General features: G+C 40.5%; 1 protein-coding gene across 1 annotated transcript in view; it reads left to right on the forward strand.

Moving 5' to 3' along the window:
* The window catches only part of MNAT1 (MNAT1 component of CDK activating kinase), a gene marked incomplete at its 3' end in the record, with an annotated part of 94,151 nt that overhangs the window by 49,908 nt on the left and 21,130 nt on the right, over nucleotides 1-23,113 (forward strand). The window contains exon 6 of the mRNA XM_039383316.1: nucleotides 5,162-5,287. Coding sequence (XP_039239250.1) covers nucleotides 5,162-5,287 — 126 coding nt within the window. The remainder of the gene's footprint in view (nucleotides 1-5,161; nucleotides 5,288-23,113) is intronic.

Raw genomic sequence — 23,113 nt, forward strand, 5'->3', positions numbered from 1 at the left:
ACAACTCTGGTTTTGTTAAGCTAAGGGCTGGATGAACAGTGCATCTGGGATTTGTAAGCTCAGTTGGACTCTCCCACTGTTGGCTTGTTAAGCAGTTCTGAATACTGGTTGATAGTCTGGTGTGTTGAAGCAAAATGGTCATTAGGAGCTACTTTATGAGCTCAGCCACCTCTGCAATGGAGATGGAGAGCAGAGAGCAGTAACCTCAGGAGTTATTTGAGCATTGGTCAGCCCTTTATGGGTCAGGGCACCTAAATGATAAGTGGTCTCTTCGTATTCAAAAACTACTAAAAGGAAAAGATTCTTGCCTTGAGTGTGTCGTGTTCTCTTACTCCAACTTCTCATGTATGAGTTGCTCCTTTTGAAGTGAACGAAGCTTGAGTTCATTTGAGGGGTGTACAAACAAATGGAGAAAAACTCAAGCTACTCCTGGAAACCCTGTTAGTACTCTGTAATACTAAACTCTGTTAATACTACGGATTCTGCATCTAAAATGCAATGAAGTGTGGCCATAGAGAAGCTCAATAATGTGTTATTTAAGCAGTATTTTCAGTGCAAGTATGTGTGCACAGACGTGCACACAGAGAATCATGTCCTCTAACACCTGTGAGGACAGTCTCTGTGTGTAGTAACACATTCCCTTGAAGGAATACAGAAAAAAGAAGTATGTATCCATACACACACGTGTTCAGCTATTCAGTGTGGTTTAAAGCTGTTTGGTATGTTTAAATCAGATAAATCAGAATTTCTGTCTTGTTTCAATGCATCTCACACTAATAAAGTGTTAATTCCTGCTTTGTATTCTCAGTTTATACTGAAGATACAGATGCTTTTCTACTTTTCCTGAAAAAGCAGAGTTCCTCTCTGAGCCAGTGCAGAAGGCACTGACATGAGGAGAGAGGATAGAAGTGTAATTTAGAAGATTTAGGGCCTCTTGTAGAGTTGCCTTTTTCCAAACCAGGGGTTCTGGCAACCTGTCATTGGTTTTCCTGAAAGGAGCTGGTGTTTCATTTTTGTTAGACAAAACCAGAGATGAGCAGAAAGGTTCTTTGAAAATTCCCAAAGTCTGTAACTTTGCATCCAGCAATCTATTTTCACTTTAAAGGTAAATGGGCTTACCGTTCACACAATTAGGAATAGTGGATCAATTAATAAAAACTCCACTATGAATTTGAATTTAATTTCTCAGAATATGGTTCTGAACTGGTTTCTGACTTACTTAAATCCTGTTCTAAAACACACTCTTAACTAACTAGAGACCAGTGGTGATGTGTGTTTGGTTATTTTATTATTATTTTTTTTAACACAGTAGTAGGTTTTACTGGAAACCTTCACCAGATGGCTTTCAGAAAGAATGGTTATAAATAATCCTTAAAACATGACTAAAATAGGTAGTTTTAACTGTGATTGCATATGTATTGCTATTAAAACATATCTTAATATTCTAAAAACAACATAAAGGTGATTTTTAAAGGCTGAGAAAGGAAACTGAGCAGTTTCAAGTTGTGTGTCTGTTTCTGAAGGGGCACTGTCAACTTAAATTTGAGCCAAAACTTGTTTTGTAATACTAAAGCTTTATAAAACCAGCACTGAAGTGTTTGTATAATGACTTATAAAGTCTCTGGAAAACCAGCGGTTGTTAAACAAATAAACATTTCCTATGGTCTCTGAAGTCCCTCTAATGCTGTGCTGCAAATCTGAAAATGAAGCTGATCATGAGTAAAACTTAATTAAGAAATGCAGCACAAGCCAAGCATAAGCATTAAGAGTGTAAAGAATCAGGTGTAAAAAAATAATCTTGTATCTAAGGTCACTGGTTCTTTGCTAAACCAACAAAGATTAATTTCTGGCTACAGAGATACCAGTGGCAAAAGCACAGACTCAGCAGGATTGTGAGTGCAGAGGAAGGTGGGAAGTTGACATTTCACCCGTTGGTTTTGAATCTTCTCTTTTGGATAGATCACCTGGTGTGGGCAACCTACAGCCCAGATCTCCTGGGTCTTGGGAATTTTTTTCCAGGATTGTCCTTGCCACTGGACAGCAAGAGAAAATTTAAGACAAATTTTTTGTGTGTGGTGCAGGTTGAGGTACTGGGTCTTTCCTCTTCCTCCTTTGGTGCTGAAATCCTAAGAAGCTGTGAATCTCATAGAATCATAGAAATGCTTCTATTGGAAGGGTCCTTAAAGACCATCTCATTCCAACCCCCCCCTGCCATGGGCAGGGAACATTCCACTATCCCAGATTGCTCAGAGCTCCATCCAATCTGGCCTTGAACACTTCCAGGAATGGGGCATCCACAGCTTCTGTGGGCAACCTGTGCCAGTGTTTTACCACCCTCACAGTAAAGAATTTATTCCAATATCTAATCTAAACCTACTTTCTCTCAGTTTAAAGCCATTTCCCCTGTCTTGTCACTCTGGGCCCTTGTAAATAGTCTTCATCTTTCTTGTAGGCTCCCTTCAGGTACTGTAAGGCTGCCATTAGGTCACCACAAAGCCTTCTCTCTTCCAGGCTGAACTATCCCCATTCTCTCAGCCTTTTCTCATAGGAGAGGTGCTCCTTCCCTCTAATCATCTTGGTGGTCCAAGTCATTATATGTGTTATTTGTGGTGGTTTTGTATGCAGTAAAGGTCTCGGTTGTTTGCAAAAGCACTTGAGAATGCTGTGCCATTTTCAAAGAGCCTGTAATTTAGGTAGTCCAGAGGCAGGGAAAAAGGCACAGAAATGTTTGGTATTTAAAGTGTTGTGCAGCAGGCTCTGGTTTTTGGCCAGCCTGGGGAGTGCAGCAGCTCTTGCAGAAAGGACTGGACCTGGGGCCAAGGCTCCATGAACCCATCCTTGGCTGGGAACAGGGAGGGGAACGCTGGTGTCACTTGGTGGAGAGGTGACCAAGGCATTGTGGAGGCTCAAGTTTTGCAGGCCACTGGAAGAGCAGTTTGGTCCTGTACCTGTTTTGCTCTCCAGTACTAAATTAGATGCTATAGTATCTTCACTTTAAGTGACGTCTTTTACAATAAAACCTCTCACTTTAAAAGCACAGCACTTGTCGTAATTTAGACTTGTAGTCTCAAATGCATTTTATATGTTATTGGAAGATTGAAGGCATTTCCTTTATTTGCTGTATAAACTCTCTCACATATATACAGAGGATTCTCCATCTGCTCTTAGATGTCTTGTGTGTTGTGGGACTTGCACTCTCTTCTTCAAGAGGACACGAGCAAAATGAGATTGCAGCACATGGCAGAGGCAGGTTTTCCCTGGGCTGTGGCATAGCTTGGAGCTAAGCAAAGAGCAAGGTGCCTTAAAGACATCATATCCACACTTTTACCAGAACCTTGTGGGTTTTGAGACCGATCTTTCAGCCATTGTTGCCTACAACCAGCAGTTTGTTTTCCCATACAGAAAATTGCTGCTGTGGGTAAACGCTCACAGCATTGGAACTTTCACGTGTGTTAATAGTTAACAGAAGGGCTCTGTGTGCACTCAGAAGGACAAACAATCAGGATGTGGTGCCTTACTGGCACGGTGTGGGTTTCCCACAGTTGTGTAATCTGGTTACTGGGCATTGTGAGAACTCTTGAGAAGTTGGTGTGAAATTGGCTTCCTTGAGTTATTTTGTTAGAAATGCAGTGAGTGTTTGAGGAATATGAGAGGACAAAATGAACCAGAGATCTCTTCCCACTCTTCCCTTCTCCCCCAACATGTTAGGTCTGATGATTAAAAGAATTCAGCATCCTTAACCTCTGGCAGCTGGCAGCATATGCTGCTGTGTGGTGTTTAGAGATGTACAACTCTTGGAAGAAGCAGACTGTAAACTGTTGCATTTGTGGTCCAAGTTTTCTTCAAGTTCTATAGAAATTAGATGTCTCTTACTGTCACTTACTACAGTTTAGGGTTTTAGCATCTTCCCTCTCCTCCTCCCAGTTAATCACAGAAATGTGAGTAGGATCATGTGTGTTAGTTGTTCTATTTGTAATTCTGGAGTAGATTTTGCCATGTGAGGTTTTTCTACTTTTAACTTGCAGTCTGCTTGTTAGATAAAGGGAGTGTAACAAAAAATAGAGAGGAAAAAGGACCGGTAAGTGATGTGAAAAGTCAGTGTATAATGTGACTGTTCTTTGTGATCACTTCAGAAGATTTTTCTTGGATACCCTGAAAACAGCAAAACATGTCATGGCATTAAAAACATCCAACTTCTTGCCTTGAACTAAGTAAAAAAAATCACAGTCCAGTTAATGAAGTTTTGTGAGTAACAAATATGGTTTCATAGTTCAGTGTTTACTTGGTTTTTTACACAGAAGTGTATGTGATGTTTGAGGGCCTTAGGAATAAAATACTGCACTAGAGCAGTTCAGGAAGAATCCATCTGAACTTCTTCCCTGCTCTCAACTTTATGGCAGTTCTAGCCAGGAATTCTCAAGGATTTCTCTGTGTGTGTGGATAGTTGCATTAGCCTCTTAGAAAATTACTTAGCCAATAATTTCTTGACCCTCTCAGGAATGCAGTTACATATATGTATGTTAATAATCATTTTGTCCTGAGAGTTTAAGTAGTTCATTTGCTTAACTATTCATTTTACTACTTTATATATATTTTTTTTTTTTTAAAAATTGGCTGGCTTCCCTAGAAATAAGTTGCTGAAGGAGAAAATAAATATGCTGTTGGTTGCACTTACAATAGTGCCATTGTGCAGAGCAGAGCAAGGATCATTTCCAAACGGCCTCAGGTGAAATCTAATGGGAAACAATTTCAAACTGGTCTGAGTTCATTGGTAGAAAGAATGTGTCTTAGATAAACATCTGATCCAAGTTATACTACTTGGTATTATTCCTTCTCTGATTAAGTTCTAATTTTTTTTTTTTTATTTTAATAAATATAGTTGCATTGGCCACTTGGAATAAGGAGCCTGTTATATTGTCTTTAATGTGGATTCTATAAAAATGGTTGTTTGCAGGTTGCTCTGATTTATGGGGTTGCTGCAGCTTTTTCTTATTACTGAAAATGATCTTTTTCTGCGAAGTGTTTCTTACAGGCTTCTTGGCATTACGCTGCTCTCCTAGGGATGGCCTTGCAGACACAGCTTGCAGTTTTGAAGAATGTGTAGTGTTGATTAATATTTGTTTTGGTTTAGCATTCAAATTTGTTCCTCGTATGTTTACAGGAGAGCTCTGATCTTCCTGCTTCACTGCTTTTAGCTCAGCATAAGGACAGATCTACTCAGCTAGAAATGCAACTGGAAAAACCCAAACCTGTCAAACCAGTCACGTTTTCCACTGGCATCAAAATGGTAAGACTTGCTTGTTTCTTCTTTTAACGCCTTTCAAAAGGCCAAGGGTTTCCTCATAAGAAATTCAGAGGTTATTTAAACCTGAGTTGCATATTATGTTAAATACCCTGTTCTCTTCCAGTTAAATAAGTAATTAGGAATTAATCGAAGAATTTCATTGTTCCACTAGTTGGAATACTGAGACGACCCAGTCATCACAAATATATGAAACACTTTCATTGCATAGTTGTCAAAAAACAAGCTATACCTCTCTCCCTCCAAAATCGTGGTGTCTTTGAATTATTTTTCTTGTTTCTGTACCAATTCTGGAAGTTGAAATTTTGGAAGTTCAAGAACAGGCTTTGCTCTTTTCAGATTTACTTAAGCACTGGAGCAATCTGTGAGTATGAAAGTGACAATCTAGATAATTATGCCAAGGTTAAGGACATTATTTTCATTGTTATTTGGCTCTAGGAAGCAACAAGTACTTTTGCAAATGTGTCACTGCTCTGGGGGCAGCTGAAGCGCTGTCAGCATTCCTGTTCTGTACCACGACTTGGTACACATACATGTCAGCCTCTGTGTGTAAATGTAAAGTTGGAGGTGGGAGCATGAGTTACTGATCTTTTCTGCACCTTACTGGTCTTCTGTTTTGTATTCTTTTAAATCCCTGCATATTTTAGACTTTGTGTTTTAGAACTGATAATGGTAAACGATGTCTTAAAAATAACCAACACTCTCCACCCTTCTCAATACCCAAGGCAGCAAAGCAAAAACCTTTGCATCAAATTAGTTTCCTATCAGCAGTCAATTTATTTTTGCCAGGAATATTTATACTGTGTTCATTATCTGCCAAAGTGTTCGCAGTGTAGAAGCATTTGCAGCTCATTTTCCAAAAGTGGTGCCAGCTTTTGCAAAGCTGTGTGGATTGTTTTCTTGTTTTCCTGTTCTATAAGTTGATCTTCTTCCAATTTCTTTTAAAGTCTAAGAATCTGGGGGAGATTGGTATGGTTTGTGAGATATTTTCTGTTTGTGTAGGAAAGCCAGTGGATAGAAAATGTTTGTTGTTCTGTTTAAAAATACTCCAATTGAGTGCCTGTACTTCTTCTTGCTGTGGCCTTTCTCCTGGGAAAAGGAAGATAACCTTTTTTTACATGATGAGGACAGTGGAAGTATTTTCTAATGCATTTATAAATTAATATTAAATGCTGTATATGGTAGTGGACATTTTGAGATCTGCAGCCCTAAGTACACTTTATCTGGGAATGGTTAAAGACTTGGATGAAGAAATCTCTAGCAGCACGACATTTAAATCTTAGCATCTGGAATAATGGAGGATACATCAGATAACTAATTGTTACTATACCAATGTTCAGAAAATGTGAATAGATAACTAATTTAATTTGTTCATTTTTAATTTAGGACTAAGCTCAATCAGGGTGAGGCATTTTTTTGTTTTCTGGGATTGAACAATTTAACTGTATTTATTTCTACTAATGTTTTAAAGAATAAAGTTAAGGATAGGAGTATTTGAAGTTGGTGAATACTATTTATGGAAAATGGATTGCATCAAACAAAAGTTTTACACTGATAAAATTAGAGGTTTTGTTGAGAAAGGTGAATGTGTGCATATTTTCTGTACAGGGGGCTTGATTTAGGTATTACATCACACTAATTTTTAAAAGTATGTAGAGATTATATTACACAATAATAACAATATTGAGATTCTGGACAATAAATATATTAAGTGGCTTAATTGTAATTTTTAAAGTAGTTGGTTCCCCAGCATGAGAATGTTCTGTGGGTGTTCTGCTAGGACACAGCTCAGTGCTTGGAAGCAGATGTTGAATTGCTGTGGATGATATGCAAATAGGCAGTTTAAGGGGCTGCTTTGACAAGCTGGCCTCGTTTGAATGAATGTGTTCTAATATGGCTAAATACAAAATTATAAATAGGAGGGTAAATAACAGGCATTGTGAAGAGGATTTGGAAGTTTAGCTAAGCAAGTAAAGCAGTTTGACCCTTTGTCACAGCATGTGCTGGGTGGACCTTGGGTATGTGAATAACCCAGCAATAAATAGGAAAGGACTTGTCCTTCTGAATGCAGTGTTGGGAAGAGCCACGGATTGGAGAGTTCTGCTGACTGCATTTTGAGTGCAAAAATCAGAACACAAAATGGACAAAAGTCCATTCAAAGGCAGAAAGATCTGCTTTCTACTGTGATCTGCCTCTGGTTTGGAAGAAGGTTAAGGTATGACTCAATTTACAGTAAGTACCTCCTTCACACGGAGCATGCCAAATCTGAGCAGTGCAACCATAAATGCAGCAAGATTCAGTAACCTCAGTTAAACAAACTGGATCTAAAATAGGAACTGAAGGAACGAGTAAGACCTAAAGTTCACAATGCTCCACCGGCTAGTTGGCCTCACTGTTAAAGCTGAGTCTGGAATGCAACGAAATCTCTGATTCTTGATGTTTTCAGATTAGGATTGGGGTGTGTCTTGGAAAGTTATTGTAGTCAAACGCAAGTTACTGGGTGCAGAGCAGAGTTAGTTTTGTAACAAGCAATACTGCACGTGATTTGGTGGGGTTGATGATCCCTGATGGTGTATTCTGGTGACAGTGTAAGGTGAATCCACACCTGGATACTCACCTTATTGATAAGTGTATTTTCCAAACTGAGTGTTTTTCTAAGAACCCGAGATGCTCAGTTCATTAGTTTTGTGTAGGTGTACACGTGGAGTAGGTGGAGCTTTTTTTGTGCTCTTTATAGTTGCTTTGGCTTTGCTCCTCTCTAAGCCATTGGGGTTCACACTGCCTGTATTGGTAGGGGCAGCTCTAGGGGAGAACTATATTAGAAATATAGTTCTAATTAATCATAGAATCATAAAATCTACTGGGTTGCAAAAGACCTCTGAGATCATCAAGTCCAAGCCTTGATCCGACATCGCCGTGGTTACCAGACCATGGCACTGATGCCACATCCAGTCTTATCTAAAAAACATCCAGGGACGGTGAATCCACCACCTCCCTGGGCAGCCCATTCCAATGTCTGATTGCTCTCTCTGTAAAAGATTTCTTCCTAATATCCAACCTAAACCTCTCCTGGCAGAGCTTAGTGCTCTGTTTGGCTCAACAGTTCTGCTCATTCGATATATTTCTGGGAAAAGCCTTGTCTCACTGTCGGAGTTTCGGCAACGCACATTTAATGAATCGCTATGTACATTCTTCTCCCGTGCTTTTAGTTTTTCCTTGTAGTTTGGTCACTGACCTTTTCTGGTGGGTGTTTTCCTTAGTTTTGTTTCAAAAGAAAGGAATCCAGATAGAGCTAGCTGAGATGCTGGCTAATCCAAAGCTGGTGTTTACACAAAGGCTATAAAAGTGTGCCAGTTGTGGCAATCCACGGGTTTGGGTTTTTTTCCAGCTTGAACATGAGTGTTTTTCCTGGGAAGGCCTTGATCAGAGATGCTCTTCTGCCTGGCTGCTAATTGGACATGTTTCTCGGTGTCTGAATTAGGAGGCATGTCCATTCTAGTCTCCTGGGCAATGCTCAAGGAAGTTGGCTCATTTAAGGTGTCATATTAGTGCTGTGAGTTCCTCTGCTTGCAGGGGGAGGAGGGAATGTCTTTCACTTGTAAGCTAAGCAAGAGCATCCCCTATAGCATGAGACAGACAATTAGTTCATGGGGACAGGGTCTCCTTCACTTTTCCTTTTGTTAAATTCCTTCTTTTTTTTTCTCCTTTCAAGTGGAAGCAGGGTTTGTCTCTCTAGTCTGCTGTTTAACTTTTGCAGTAAATTGTGTCTTCTGTGCGCCAAGTTTACCTTCCAAATTGATCAGTTTGATTTACCTCTATGAGTGGGGGTTGGAAGTGCTTTGGAGCTTTCTCCTTATCATGGTCATCATATTAAGAAATACACTTTAAGCATATCTGAATATTTAAAACAGTCTTATTTAATCGCAAGTCTGTGTAAAGCCACAAAAGTAGCAATCATTGCAGTAGTGCTAAAAATGCTATTTCCTGTCAATTCTGGTACTTCAGATTTTAGTAGCTGTCAAAAAGAGCAAAGGTTGTTAGGAATGAATGATGTTTCCAGTGTTTCTAGGGTTTATCAGGGGGTGCAAAACAAATCTAAGTCTGGCAAGAGAATCGTTCCTCTGTTTCTTGGTGAATGGAGTGACCATTTCTGGCTGGGAGGTGGCTTTACTGTGAAGCTCATTTTGAGGTGTAAAAGAGGTGCTCTATGTATTGCACACAAAATGGCAGTTTGCAAGTGCAACAGGAATTAATTTTGTTACAGGACTTGAGTTTTCTTCTTATGTCTCTGGCATTTACAGGACTGTAGGAACCTTTTGGTGCTTGTAGATCTGTGCTTTACGTTGCTGTTGTGGTTAAAAACGCATAGAAGTGTGGACATATTTAACTCCTCTTTAATTCACTGGTGTGGGAACATGGAACCTTTTGAGTCTGTGGCCCAGCCAGTTCCATATTTGTAAAAAATGAGTGCCTTAGGCTTATGCTCTCTCCAGCATGTTTCAGGCTGTCCCTTTTCTGTTCCTTCCAGTTGTATAATGTTCCTGTTCTCCCTTCCCCCAGCCTCCCAGGACACTTCGCCTCTAGTGATGGTATTTTTGAAGTAATCTCATGTAGTTAAAAACCCAATTACCTCTAATTGGATTGCCAAAACACTCAAGAAAACAACATAGGTGTCCTCTTGCCTGCTACCACTTGGGAGAGTTTGCCTTTTTTGCATTTTGTCCCTGAATGCCTCAGAATTAATGTAACGCATCATTGACCTTTCATTTTCTGCCATCGTTTTTGTTTTATTACTTAATAGCAGTGGGAATATTTATTAATAGAAGTATTAGTGAAGAGTGCTGTACATGCTTCGTCATCACCAAGATGGTCTCTGCCCCTCTGAATCTGCAGTGTAAATAGATGTGCCAGGGAGGGAGGGGAACCAGGTGCCCGGAGGGGATGTTCTCGCCCAGGATTAAACGGCAGAGCAGCGGAGAAGAAGGAATAGGATCCAGCCCTACTGAATTCCTAACCTCGTGGCTCTTCCGCTGAGCCGGGCTCCATCTCCTGTCAACAGCACCCCTGAATGGCAGCGAATTAAGAGTGAAATATCTGCTCCAGCTACTGCTTCCCTTGCCCAAATCACAGCAACGATGTTAAATATAACTTTGTGGGTCTGAACGTTGCCCGGATTTATTCCAGTTCTTGTAGTTTTGGCTTATTAGCAGCTGAATGCTGGGGAGAGCAGTGTGCAGTCTAGGGCAGCCAGAGTTTGCAGGAGGGAGCAGTCACGGAATCAGTATTTCAGAGGAATGGATTTGTGTCAGACACAGGATGTCTAGGACACCTCAGGAATGCGCGTTACCACTAAGCTGCACATAACAAGTGTCAGGGAATAGATTTCATGCAGCGTTACACTTGCAGTATTATTCTGATGGGAAATAATATTCTTATTTTATGTTATGTGGAGCTATTTCTTTTAAAACATTGACCTCATCAGCTCAGGTCAAATTAACTGTTCTTTATTATTGCCTTTTCCTGCAATATTGCTTCCTGTGCAAACAACTCCTGAGCGGCTGCTCCTGTTTTTCAGTCTGTTTCTTTTATAGCTCGTGGAGCAATTATCCAAAATCCTGTTCCAAATGCAAAAAAAGTCTGTCAAAATATCTTTTTAATCAGTTGTGCTCCTTCAAAGTTGCTTAGACATATGCCAGGTACTCTGAGGTAAGTGAGGTGCGTGTCACACTGTGGTTTAGACTACAACTTTTCTGCAGCTCCCACGGGGGCTTTGCCACCCTGTCTGTGTGTCTAGGGACCGTTTCAGCCTTTCAGCCTTGCTTTGCTAACTCTTGCTGCTCTGGTTTGGTTGGTTGGTTTGTCGGTTTTCGTGTAGTGTATTTTGGTGTGTGGGTTGTGGTGGTTTGTTTCCTTTTTTTTTTTTTTTTTAAGTGCTTTTAGTTTTTGCCTCAAGTTAAAAAAATAAATCAGTCAATCCTTCACTGTTAGCTCAGCTGGTCTGTCTTCAGGCTGGAACTCTTCAGATGGAATTGATTTCTTTGAGATCTATGCCATTTTGAGTTTAATTGGTGTTTTGTTTTTAATCTTCGTTTGGCTCACACTGCACACATTTCTCTTTTACAGCTGGGTGGAATATTTTCCTTTTCACAGCTCTTGGTAGTTTAGAATCACAGCAAAATCACAACACTTACTTTCAAGAGGAGCTAGTGTGTTTGGGTGTATTGATCCTTTCGGAATAGATGTATTTGTTTAGAGAGCATGCATGTAAAGGTAAAATTTCCAGTGGCACTGAGCATTAGGTGGGTCTGTACCACGAGGCTGCTGCGTTGCCCTCGCAGTCTTGGTGTGTCCCAGCTCAGTGCTCTGACACTCTGGGCTGGCTGTCAGTGCCATGAAGCTGAGTTCCTTTGCAGAGGAAAGCCAGATGTCCCAGGCAGAGGGCAGTTACAGTGTGTTCCAGCAGGTCTCTGAATGAAGGTGCTCAGGGAACGAGCATTCCTGCCAGACAGCTTCCCTGGAGTGGAGATTCTTGGGGTTGTGCATTCTTGCCCTGTGACAAGTGGGATTCTGCAGTTGCTAAGCACCATTTCCTGATTCCTAATAAAAGTATATATTGTGTATTGCTTTAGCTTTGGATTTTTGTCATCAATAACAATGCCTTGTTTTTAACAATGAGCACTGCATTGATCTGCTGAGAAGGATACTATTTCTGAAAAGAAAAAAGGAAAAAGAAACTGTGGCTGCTGGATCTCCACTGTCTTTGACAATACGTGGGTACAGAATTCAAACATATGAACTGAGGGACACCAGAAATGCTGGATGATATAATTCAGGTTAGGACTAACACGCTGGATTTAAAAAATGATCCACAGCCCTGTGATCCACATACTGCTCACTTAAATCTCATAGGCTTATATATACAATATGATTGCAACTTCCGAGTGGCACGTTGGAGAATGATTAGCAATAGTAAATACGTTTGTCATACTAAGTCCCTAGCCCTCTGTTTAAAGAAAGATGTTTTGTTAAGAGTCAAGCACATACGTGCAGAACCGTGCTTTAAGTTTTTGAACTCTGGTTTTGAAGTGTATGCCAGATAAACTTTATTTAAGTGATCTGTCATCGGAACGCTTCCTTTGCACTCCAGCCCACGGACTGAAATCCAAAACATTAATTGGGTTCTGGCCTTACTAAATAATTACTGTTATATCAAAGTACGTAAACATTCAGCACATTATGTTGACTTAATGAATTTTTTTTTCCTAATGTAGGTAAGAAGTATTTCTGGAGAAAAAAGGATGAAAGTAAATGATAGTGTTTGTTATTCCCCTCACCTCATTTACACAGTGATGGCCTTGGAAAGGGAGGCTGGATTTTGAAAATGCAGTTCTATGTCTCCCCATATCTCTCTGCAGGATTTCTGTTTGGAATGCCTTAGGAAAGATGCCATAGCAGAAATTAAGCTGTTTGGTGGACAGACATAATCAGAACTTCTTGACCTGATTCTGTTTTATGGTTGATCTCTCTTATACTGCTCTGCTAAAATAAATATTTGTTCATTTGCTTTAAGGCTCCTTTACGTGGCTAAAGCAGCACATGTTTATATACACATATTAGTATAAATACAAATCAGGCCCATAAGTTTGCACAGCTGTAATGATTGGAATTTAGTAAATGAAATAGTGCCAACAGTGTTAATTGTACAGGAGTGAACAGCACAACTGATGTACTTGTTAGGGTGGCTGTAGCCAGCAGTGGAGCAGGTCTAAGCTGTAGCTGTTACTTTTTGGAACTGAACTGTTCTTGGGGTTTTTTGAGTTTTTTTTGGTTGTTTGTTTGGGTTTTAAAGTGTCCTGTTTGGTTTATGGAGTTGCCCAAAAGCTTACTTGCTTGCCCAACTCTTTACATCTGTTTGCAGAGGTACATCTCTGTTCATGCAGCGTGTTTTGGTCCCATGAAAAGGCTTGTAGGGAGAAGGCTGCTGGAGGGGTTCAGCCAGGTTGTCAGCTGCTTCCTTGCTTGTGTGGGAGCAGGCACTGGGATAGAGCATCAGGAACTGGGCTTCAGGCCCTAATGCAGGATGCCCAAATTCCATCCCAAGCAACAGCCAGACCTGCCACTAGCTACAATAGCACAAAGACACTTTTTAGAGTGTTCTAAAGAAAATGCCATTTAAATCAGCCTGAGATCCTCCTATTTCTGAGTCTTATAGCTCTGAATATACCATTGCTTTGAGTAGGTGTTACTAAGAGCAGTAAGGAGAGATCTGACTGAAAGAAAGAAGGTGGCTGAGAGGAGAGTCCAACAAAACAGCTGGCAGGGAAATAAAGAATAATAAAAAATTTCTCAATCATTGTTTGTTTTGGAAAGATCATGCTTTAAGCACATGGAAATACTTTACACATTTGAGAAGTGCTGACTTCCTACATGCCTTGTGAAGGAACAGCAAATCATTCATATAATGTAAACACATTTATAGATTGTTCCAATATAACTTTTTTCAGTGCTGCTGTTCTTTTTAACAAGATACAATTCAGTGCATACATGCTCTTTTGATGCTATACTTTGGCCAAGAGTTGCAAACATCATAAATGTTAAATCTTAAGAGTTCGTGCTAAATGAGCGGTGCAAAGTTATTGAACCACACTTTTGATGCAAAAAGTTGTTAAATGGCGCTGCTCGATGCACTGTTTGAAAGTAAACATACCAGAAAGAAGTGCTGGGGTGAAACAGAAAGAAATAACTTGTCCAAAAGTGTGAGTATAAGGAGTCTCCTTGTGTCTTGGTAGAGATAGTATTAAAAAATGGGAGCGGAAAGTTCCTTTGCGAGTGTGGAATTTTAAGTCACGGAAGCAAAATGAATAAAGTGAGAAGCATTGGTGCCAAAATTGCAGTGGATACTTGTGGAATTGTATAATCATAGTTCTGGGAGGGCATCTTGAGAGGTTGTGGGGTCCTTCCCCCCACTGTGGGGCAGAGCCAGGGGTACTTCATGCCAGGTACTGGTCTAACCTGTTCTTAAAGACCTCCAGAGATATGGAGGCTTTGCAGCCTCCCAGGCAGCCTCTGGTAGCACTTACTGCCCTTGCTTTTACATTTTGGGGGAAATTCAGTAACTGTGTGTTTCCTTGGCCTGATGCAAGTTCATTTTCTGCCTAGGTAGGTGCCAAGAGCAGGTTGTTCTTTGCTTTTTTGTAGCAGGTTATTATGTACTTGAAGATGACTATCTGAAGATGACTCTTTAAAGAGGACTTCACATAACTAAATATTTTAGAATTTAGATATTAAAAAAAGTAGTTCAGATGCCTTAATTGTCATTTAACAATAAAAACATTAATTTCTTCTGCAAATGTTTGGTAGACTGTCTCAACTCTACAGACTAGATGTGAAATGACATTCATCAGCTGATGACTTTTTAGAGAAGAAAATTCTTTTAAAGAGAGCATTAAGAACATTTAAAGAATTGTTGTAAGTTCAATGAAGGATTTGAATCCATTTAGGGAAGCTAAAGTAGTAAATTTGTATATGTGCATAGAAAAGTGTGTGACCTTTTTGCCATGATTCTTTTATTCCTAGCATTTGCCTGCATTTGTGAGAAGATTACATGTTTTCTTCTAATCCTTTCTTCTGTTGCTGCTGATCGAAGCAGTTCTGTGTCATTCCTTCATCTTCTCCGTTGTTTACCTGGAGAAGTGCTGGTGACCTGGAATGGCAGAGCTGGGATAACATCTTCACAGATTCCTCTGAGTCAGTGGCCGGTTGGGCTGTGTCTGTTTGTCTTGCTTTGAGAGCAAGACAGGCATGTGTGTGCAGACTTATCTCACAGACTGGTTTTATTCCTGGTTATTCCATTTCTCAATGAACAGAGCCTGTTTTCCAGCGTGGAGGACGTTGTTCTCGCAGCACAGATGAAAGATCTCCCAAATGCCTGTGTTGTGTTCCATGCTTATTCTCAGGGCCACCTTCAGACAAATTTTGGGTAAACACAGCCTACCTCTGGCTTTTCTGAAATTCTTGCCAGACTTCAAGGGTCATGCAAGGAGAGCCAAGAGAAGGACAAAGGGATGGTCATAGCAGGAGGTAGTCGTTGGAAGAACGTGGCAGGGAAATCAGTACCGAGTGCTGGCAGCAGCAGCAGTGGTGCCATGGTAGAGCATGGGATCAGGGCTGGGAAGATGGGGGCAGCTGATCAGAGGGATGGAGGGAACATGGGGAGACATGGTGCCATCACTCTGAGTGGGGAGACTTAGGACAGGTGGGAGTGCGTGGGATGAGAGTCGAGGGAGAAGGGCTGAGGGATTTCTGCATGAGATTGGGAATTATAGGGGAGCTCTAGGACAGAAGGATTTGGTTCTGGTACTCATCTGTCTGGCTCAGTTCCTCTGTAAGAAGTCTGGTCTTTGAGGACTGCAGGGGTTTCAAATGTGCCATCTCCACACCTGGTTAACCAAGTGTTCTGGTTGTAGGCAGGGGTGTAGGATTCAGGGCTTGTGTTTCCCCACAGCATCTTCTGTTTTGTGTTAATCTCTGTTCCAAGGTACATCAGCCTTACTAGTAAATTAATTTCCTACAAAGAAAAAAATCATCAGTGTGTAGGTTGAGGCTGTGCTGCGTGTGCATGTACCACATTTCTGCACCTCAACTCCTGCCTAAGTGAACACAGCAAATAAATGAATGTTTGCTACAGGGTCTCAGTGGAGTTGACTTTTGAGCTTTAAAACAGCACATTTGTGAATTAAAAATACATGAAGCTGTATTTCAAATGAGCTGTTGTGGGCCCTAGTTCTAAATAGTCATTATTACCATCCAAGGTGCACCCATATCGTGCTAGGGTACTTGCAGCAAAAGATATTTGGATCAAAGAGACAACGTTCTGTACCAAGGAGACTTCAAAAGTGGTTTTCCTTAAAAATGTTTGTTCAGGTGCAGAGGGTGGGAGAAAGGAATCTTGTTTTAGGCAGTCGGCATTGTACATCAAAAAGTAAATGTCCCCATATATACCTAGTGTGAAGTCAGAGTGTCAGTCAAGGTGTCTCTGGAAAGGAATATTGACAGCATTGGCTAATAATGAAAGAGAAATTATCCTTGTGAAGAAGCACCTTGGTCTTTGAAAGTTTGGCTTATCTTTGTTCCTCTTAAATGTTTTGGGTTTGTTGAGGCTTTTATTTTAAAGGAGAAAAACCCCAATAAGAGCATATATTAAAGTGGACAATTGACTAGTTTAGTTTGTTGTTTTGCTGCATCTGAAAATAGTTGCTACACCGGTAACTTGTATTTTGGGGAAGTGTGAGGCTCGGGCGTAGTTTGTGAGATGTGTTATAGTTCAGTGGTACATGTGGCAGAGCAGTAAAATCCTCTGCCCCTTGCCAAGTCCATAATAGCATGGTAATAGGCTGTGTTTTATGCAGACTTCTTTTCTAGAATATAAAGTACTAAAGAATATTGTAACTACAGAGAAACCTGCTTTGACTCACTTAGACAAATGTGTGCAGCGGTATGGGCAGGAAATGGAAGGACAGAGAGCACATGTGGAACCATCTATCTAAATTAGCTGGATGGGGGCCAGGAGACTGGAACTTGCAACATTTGCCGTGATTCATAGAAAACAAAACGATGATTTTGTGTAAGAATAATGGTTCTTGTATTATTCTGGGCCAGTGAGGTAGATCCTGCAGGAGACAGATGTACCTCTCAAGGTGGTGCGTGTGGAACGGGAAGATGGTGGAAAGGTAAGTTTGGAGGGAGGAACAAGTTAAAAGTGAGGGCTGTGCAGAGGAGGAAAGCAGCATGTATTTTTAAGTCTGAGGTCCATTCTCCTGTTTCATCTCTTGAAAGAGAGGCAGAAATAAATAGAGCATTGCTCTCTTCTCCAAAGCATAGAGAGAGAATCACAGAAACATGATTGTCTGCAGGACAGTTGGAGGCAGTGCTCCAGGAACCAGGAGCTGCTGGGCTGGGCTGTGTAGATGTGCTGACAGATCCAAAGGGGATCTGTGTAGGCACCTGATCCTCGCCATCCTTAAGCACTCCTTGGCACCAGGACTTGGGGCTGCCTGTGCTTGGGTACCTGTGGACACATGTACATGGCTAGCATAAAAAAAAAAAAAGCCACATACATCACATATATCCCAGACTGTATGTAAAGATGGCCAGCTTGTAATGCTTCCCTGTGACAGGCCTTTTGGGTTCAGACAAGCAACGTTTGAATAATCAATTAGTAAATATTTGAAGAATTTTCTGCCTTTCCAGAGGGGTGGCACTATCCTGGCCGTGCCTGCATGCTGAGGATTCCCCATCATCCTTGTTTACAAGAAAACATGATAAGGGTTTCCTTTCCTTGGGGGGGGAGAGGAAGAGGGCTTGGCTTGAGAGCTGATGGGAGGATGTAGAGGGGATTGCAATGGGAGCTTCAACCTTCCTTTGTCTTCACCTATTCAGTGTCACTGAGGCACCTTAATCTGCCCCTTCATGGGATGATGCCACATTGAATTCCCATGGTAATTTAGGTAGAATCTGAAGCCTAGTTAGCGATAGGCCAAGAATTTATCTCATATCGGGCACTTCTAAAATCTGTTTGGAACATGGGGTAAAAAGCCCAAAACAGTACAGTCCCCTTAAGGTGCAGTTTACACTAAAGCTTGATTTTGCATCAGTTCAGTTTCATTGATAGTGTTATGTGCAGCATTTGCTTTGTGCTACTTTTCAACCTATTTTGTGTCTGGTCAGTTAAGTGAATTTGAAATACAAAAATTAAACAGATGTGTCAGTTTTAAAGTAATACTTTTAAAGAAATTAAAATACTTTAAATAATATTAATACTTTAATATTTAAATCTAAATAATAAATAAATACTTTAATATTTAAATTTAATTTTAATACTTTAAATAAATTACTTTTAAAGTAATACTTTTAAAGAAAGTAATACTATTTAAAGAAATGCTCTTGAAGAGTGTTGTACCCATTTAGCCATTAGTTGCTTTTAGGCTTTGTGTAACCAAGTTAAGCTGTAGCTGAGTTGCCAGGTATAACTTCGGCATTAAGTCTCTCCATCACCTGATTGAAAAACCTTTGGATTTTTTTTTAAAAAGGACCCTGAATAAAATATTGGTGGTATCAGGGTTATTCTGTTTGTCATGAAGACCGAAGTGTAAGTGTAGCTGCTCTTTAGTTCTTATTTAGTGTATTTATGAAGAGGCAAACTGTGTAGCAACTGCAGCTTTTCAAAGTGTTGAATTGCTTCTGTAGGAAGAAACCTCCCTTTAGAACTGGGGATACTTTATCTTTGTTGTTAAGTACAGCACTGTGTGACCATGCTGGTTCACCTTTTATTATCTTTAGCCCATCTCTGTTCTGTCTCACTGGTAGCCTCAGGCTAAGAAATGAAGGAGTGGGCTGTGCTGGAGGTGGCAGAGTTGGACCTGCAGGTGGGAACTGAATTTAGAGGGTAAAAACCACTGCTGCATATTCTGTTTGGGAAAACCTCTGCCTGCAGCTCTGGAGCTGTGAAAGTGCAATCTGGAGCTGGAAGAGGTGGGAAGAGAGTGTATTTTCTTATGCTTTTGCATGGGGAGGTTTTTGCTGTTGTGCATTCTGTTGTCTTTGGTTTTTGCTGGCACAAAAGGAGGAGCAGGAAAGTTGAGGAATGGCCATCTGAGGCTTTTAGGAAGGGGAGAGAGAACCCCTACCTGACATCGCCTGTGGGTGACAGGGAGAGACACACACAGCAGGTCCTTATTTTGGCAGTGGGAGGTATGTGTGTGTGTGCATTGTCAATTGTCTGTGACAGCTGATGTTGGGGGAAGGGAGCTTTTGAGGGGAATTCAGAGATTTAGATCAGGGAATATGTGCTTCAGTCAAAATGCTTCTGTTGTAGTTAATACCAAGTGACTAAAGCTAGTTTGAACATGATTTTTGGATTGAAGTATCAGTGCAACTTTGGTTGGGTGGTTTTTTTATGTTGGTTTCCCCACCTTCCCTAGGAGAGCACGTTTTGCTGAAGGATCATTTGGAAAACCTGAAAGCATGTTGATGATGTGAGTGACAGGGTTACTACTCTGACCACTTAGACAGATTAATTGAATTTATAAAATCTTCTCTTTTCACAGTTTTTTATGCCTTTATTTTATTTGATTAATGGAATCTTGAATTTTGTTTTAATTATTTGCATAAGGTCACACGAAGTATTAAGTTAAAGCCATGGAAAACAACTCTGTGAATTCTTACTGCTCTGAAATTTAATTAAAAACCTGCAAACTTCGTCATTCATCATTTTACCGTAGGAGTGTATTTCTTATGGAGACAATCTAATATCCTGCAGCAGCTTCATGGCATTACAAAAATAATTAATGGACCCTTTTAGGGCAATGTGTGTTGCTACAATGTGGAATAATACTTCAGTGTAGTAAGTGAATGGTGTGCTTAGGAAACACTAATCCCCTGTGTATAGTAGCAGGAAGTATGAATATTACTTATTAATAATAATAGAAAACACCTTTGCACACATGCCTTTTTCTGGGCATGTCTACCTTTTGGTAAACAACAGCAAATTTTAATTGCAGAAAATTGGGGAGAAACAAGAAGGATTTGTGTAATTAAGATGATCTGTTTATTTAAAAGTCTTCAGAAGTTGTAAGAGATGGAACTTAGCTGTATGTGAGGGATGACTGTTGTGCAATAATGCCCCTTCATTCCCCTTTCATAATAAATCTCTGCAGAGTATTCATCTAAAGGGCTGGATGCCAAAAAGAACAGGTTCGACTTGTCTGTGAGGATTTACACCACAGTAAAATGCACAACTGCTTTTGTAGAGGTCATTGTGAAGGTCAGGGAGCCAGTACTCAGGGCTGAATGGGAGCAGCCTGGAACAATGGTGTGAGAGGTTGGGCTGCCTGAAATCCATGTTTAAAACCTCATCTGAAATGTAGCAATGAGCTGGAATCGTTAAAACACACGACTTCAAAGCATCCAGGCTGTTTTGCAAGAAATAAATGTTGTCTTTTCCAGTAGTTTGCATCTCATACTCTCTGCTGAATGTAGCTCCAAACTCAAAAAGCGAGAGTGTGCCCGATTCCTGACAATTAACATTGAAATAACTGACTATGTCTGATATAAATGCCCTCAAACTGTTAATAATTACCTCTGTCCAGTTTTTAAAAACCCCTAGTTGATACTGGATTTAATTACCTGAAATTTGGCACATCTTTTTTTTTTTTTTTTTTTTTTTTTTTTTTTTTTTTACTGATAAGGTCCGAGTTTGACCATAGGGTCTCTATGTCTTTAAATAAAAGATGATGATCATTTCAAATGGCAACCGGCCATCGGTGAGGTTTAGTGCAGAGATTAATTAGTAAACTTTGGAATGCGCTACAGCAAATGCAGCTGATTGGCAATAGCATGTGGAGCAGCAACTGGTGGAAAGCTGGTGCTGCTCAACAGCCAGAGGTATTTCCAAAAAGACTTAAAGGGTGCTGTGATGTGCTGCGCTTTAAATGGCACTGTGCTGATTGCATCAAACCACCAGTTCTGTGGTTATGCAGTTTGGTAAATGCACAGACTAGGGAAATCTGATGTGCACTTGAAAAGGAAGCAAGTTTTCTTGGGTTGTTTTGATAAGCTGAGGTGCACCCCATCGATAAAGTGATGTCCCTGAACATCAGTTTACAGGGGATTGTGGTCTGTCTGCAGTGCATTTTGCAATTTTTTTCACTAGGAAGACAAATGTCAAATGCTAAGATAGGTATTATTCAAAAAAGACGCTGAAGGGAATGTGATCAATTCAGTGGCTGTTGCAGTAAGCTATTCCTGAGAATTCTGGTCCGCTTTTTAAAATGATACAAATTTCTGAGTATGTCTGCATGATTTATAATTGCTTGCTGTCTTTCTTTTAAGTTTTTAAATACATGATTAGAGAAATTCGGAAACTTTCTCTGTAAATTGGCTTTCTAAGATGCTTAATCAATTTGGTATGAGTAATGGACCCTATTATGTATAGAGCCTAGTGGGACTGTTTTTTCAATTTGTTTAGACCATGGGATTGGGGCCCAGATAATAAAATTAAGATGATTTATATAATAAATAACTATTCTTGAGACATTACTTGGAAGCCCAATATACTTCTTAAAATCTATTTAATAATGTTTTATTAGTCTCCTAATGTCCACCTTCAGGTAGAGAGGGATGGCCTTCTTACCATTTAAATTGGTAAGAAAACACTCCAAAACCAGTGGGTTTTTGCTTTGGAAATGGCTTGTGCGTCTTGACTAGACTGGTAAAATCCATCAGACTACCTGTATCCTGAGCTAAAATCTGTCCTTGTAGGCTGATGGTATCACTGACACGGCCATATAAATTTTTGATCTAAGACTGGCGGAGGTGCTTGATCTCATAAGATATGGATCATCCTGGCTTTAACCCAGGAAACCCTTAAGCATGTGCTTTAAAATGAAGGAAGCCTGTATTCCTGTTGGCTTACCCCTCAGCTCTGTGACTTTGCCCTCATTGCAGTTCACTCCCCAGGGCCCATCCAGGTATCCTGGTGGATCTGTGGACCAGGCAATGGCACACATTGGTGTCCAATACCTGGTTGTGAGCCGCTCAACTTCCGGGCTGTTGGAACAGTCCACGGAAGGACAAGGAGCGGAGACTGGAGTCCTCAGGGTGCTGGTTGTTTCTCTGGAGGCCTGTTTCTGCAAGCCTCTGCTTCCTAGACCGTGGTGTTTATTGCCACAGGTAATTGCAGCGAAGCGGATGGGCTCAGTTTACGCCATCAGGTTTAGGCTTGCTTGGCTTTGTTGGACTGGACTTGTAGGCCACGATCCAGACAAAGTAATTGGAATGCGACGGCTCCTTTGACTTTGTGAGGCTCTTTGTTTGCTCAAAGCTGTGTAGTTTTCTAAGCTGAATCATTGTTGCTGAATCTGGGTCTAAGCCCCAGGTAAGTGTACGATAAAATTTTCTGATAGCAAATAAATTTGTTAGCTTGACGTGCCTCTAAATAAATCCTGTGTGTAGATGTGCACATGATTGGGGAATTACAGGGTTGTGCAAACATTCTGTGACAGTATTGGTTTAAAACTGTTTAGCTCATGCCCTTGTTTATTTGTGTCTGGGTGTATCTGTGTGTACACACAGAATAGAAACCTCCATGCACATAAAAAGCATCTCATTAAAAACGGCAGCATTTGGGCACTGCAATCAGCTAATTACTGAGATGTGGTTATTTTCTCAAATAAATCTGCTATGTGTATGTACAGTATACACATCCAAGTACGTTGCAGAGCATTATGAATAGTTAAAAGGAAACTGTAGCCCTTTGCAGAAGCAAATATAGGTGCATTCAGCAGTGCATTATCCTGGCCAGGCTGCTGGTTTGCTGTGACTCAACTATTGTATGAATTATAGAATGCTCTTGGTAGCACTTGAGAGCTGCCTCTTATATTGGTCTAAATCTGAGACAGGAAAGGTTAAACAAAGTCTGAATTTCGTTGACTTGGTAGCAAACAATCACTGCTTTTGCTAATGCCCTGGAATGGCTGGTAGAGCTGCTGGAGTAGCTGAGCTGGGGATTAGATGATTTTGTAAGGTGAGCTGCTTTTGGGCTCTTGGCAGGCTTTTGTTCCTTGTAGGTCTCTTGGTCAATGCTCCGTCCTAGCCATAAATGTTTCAGCCAACACAGCAATGGCTATGAATAGGGGATGGGGGGAGAAAAAAGTTGATGCGGGGTTGTGTTTTAACTGTGACCCAAGATTAATGTGAAACTGAAGGAGAAAACGTGGTTTTCTCAGTATACTACCAATTGATAAAAGTTTACAT

The sequence above is a fragment of the Pipra filicauda genome, unplaced genomic scaffold, assembly GCF_003945595.2.
Source record: "Pipra filicauda isolate LSUMZ 115617 unplaced genomic scaffold, ASM394559v2 scaffold304_size882533_pilon, whole genome shotgun sequence".
In the NCBI taxonomy this organism is placed as follows: domain Eukaryota; kingdom Metazoa; phylum Chordata; class Aves; order Passeriformes; family Pipridae; genus Pipra; species Pipra filicauda.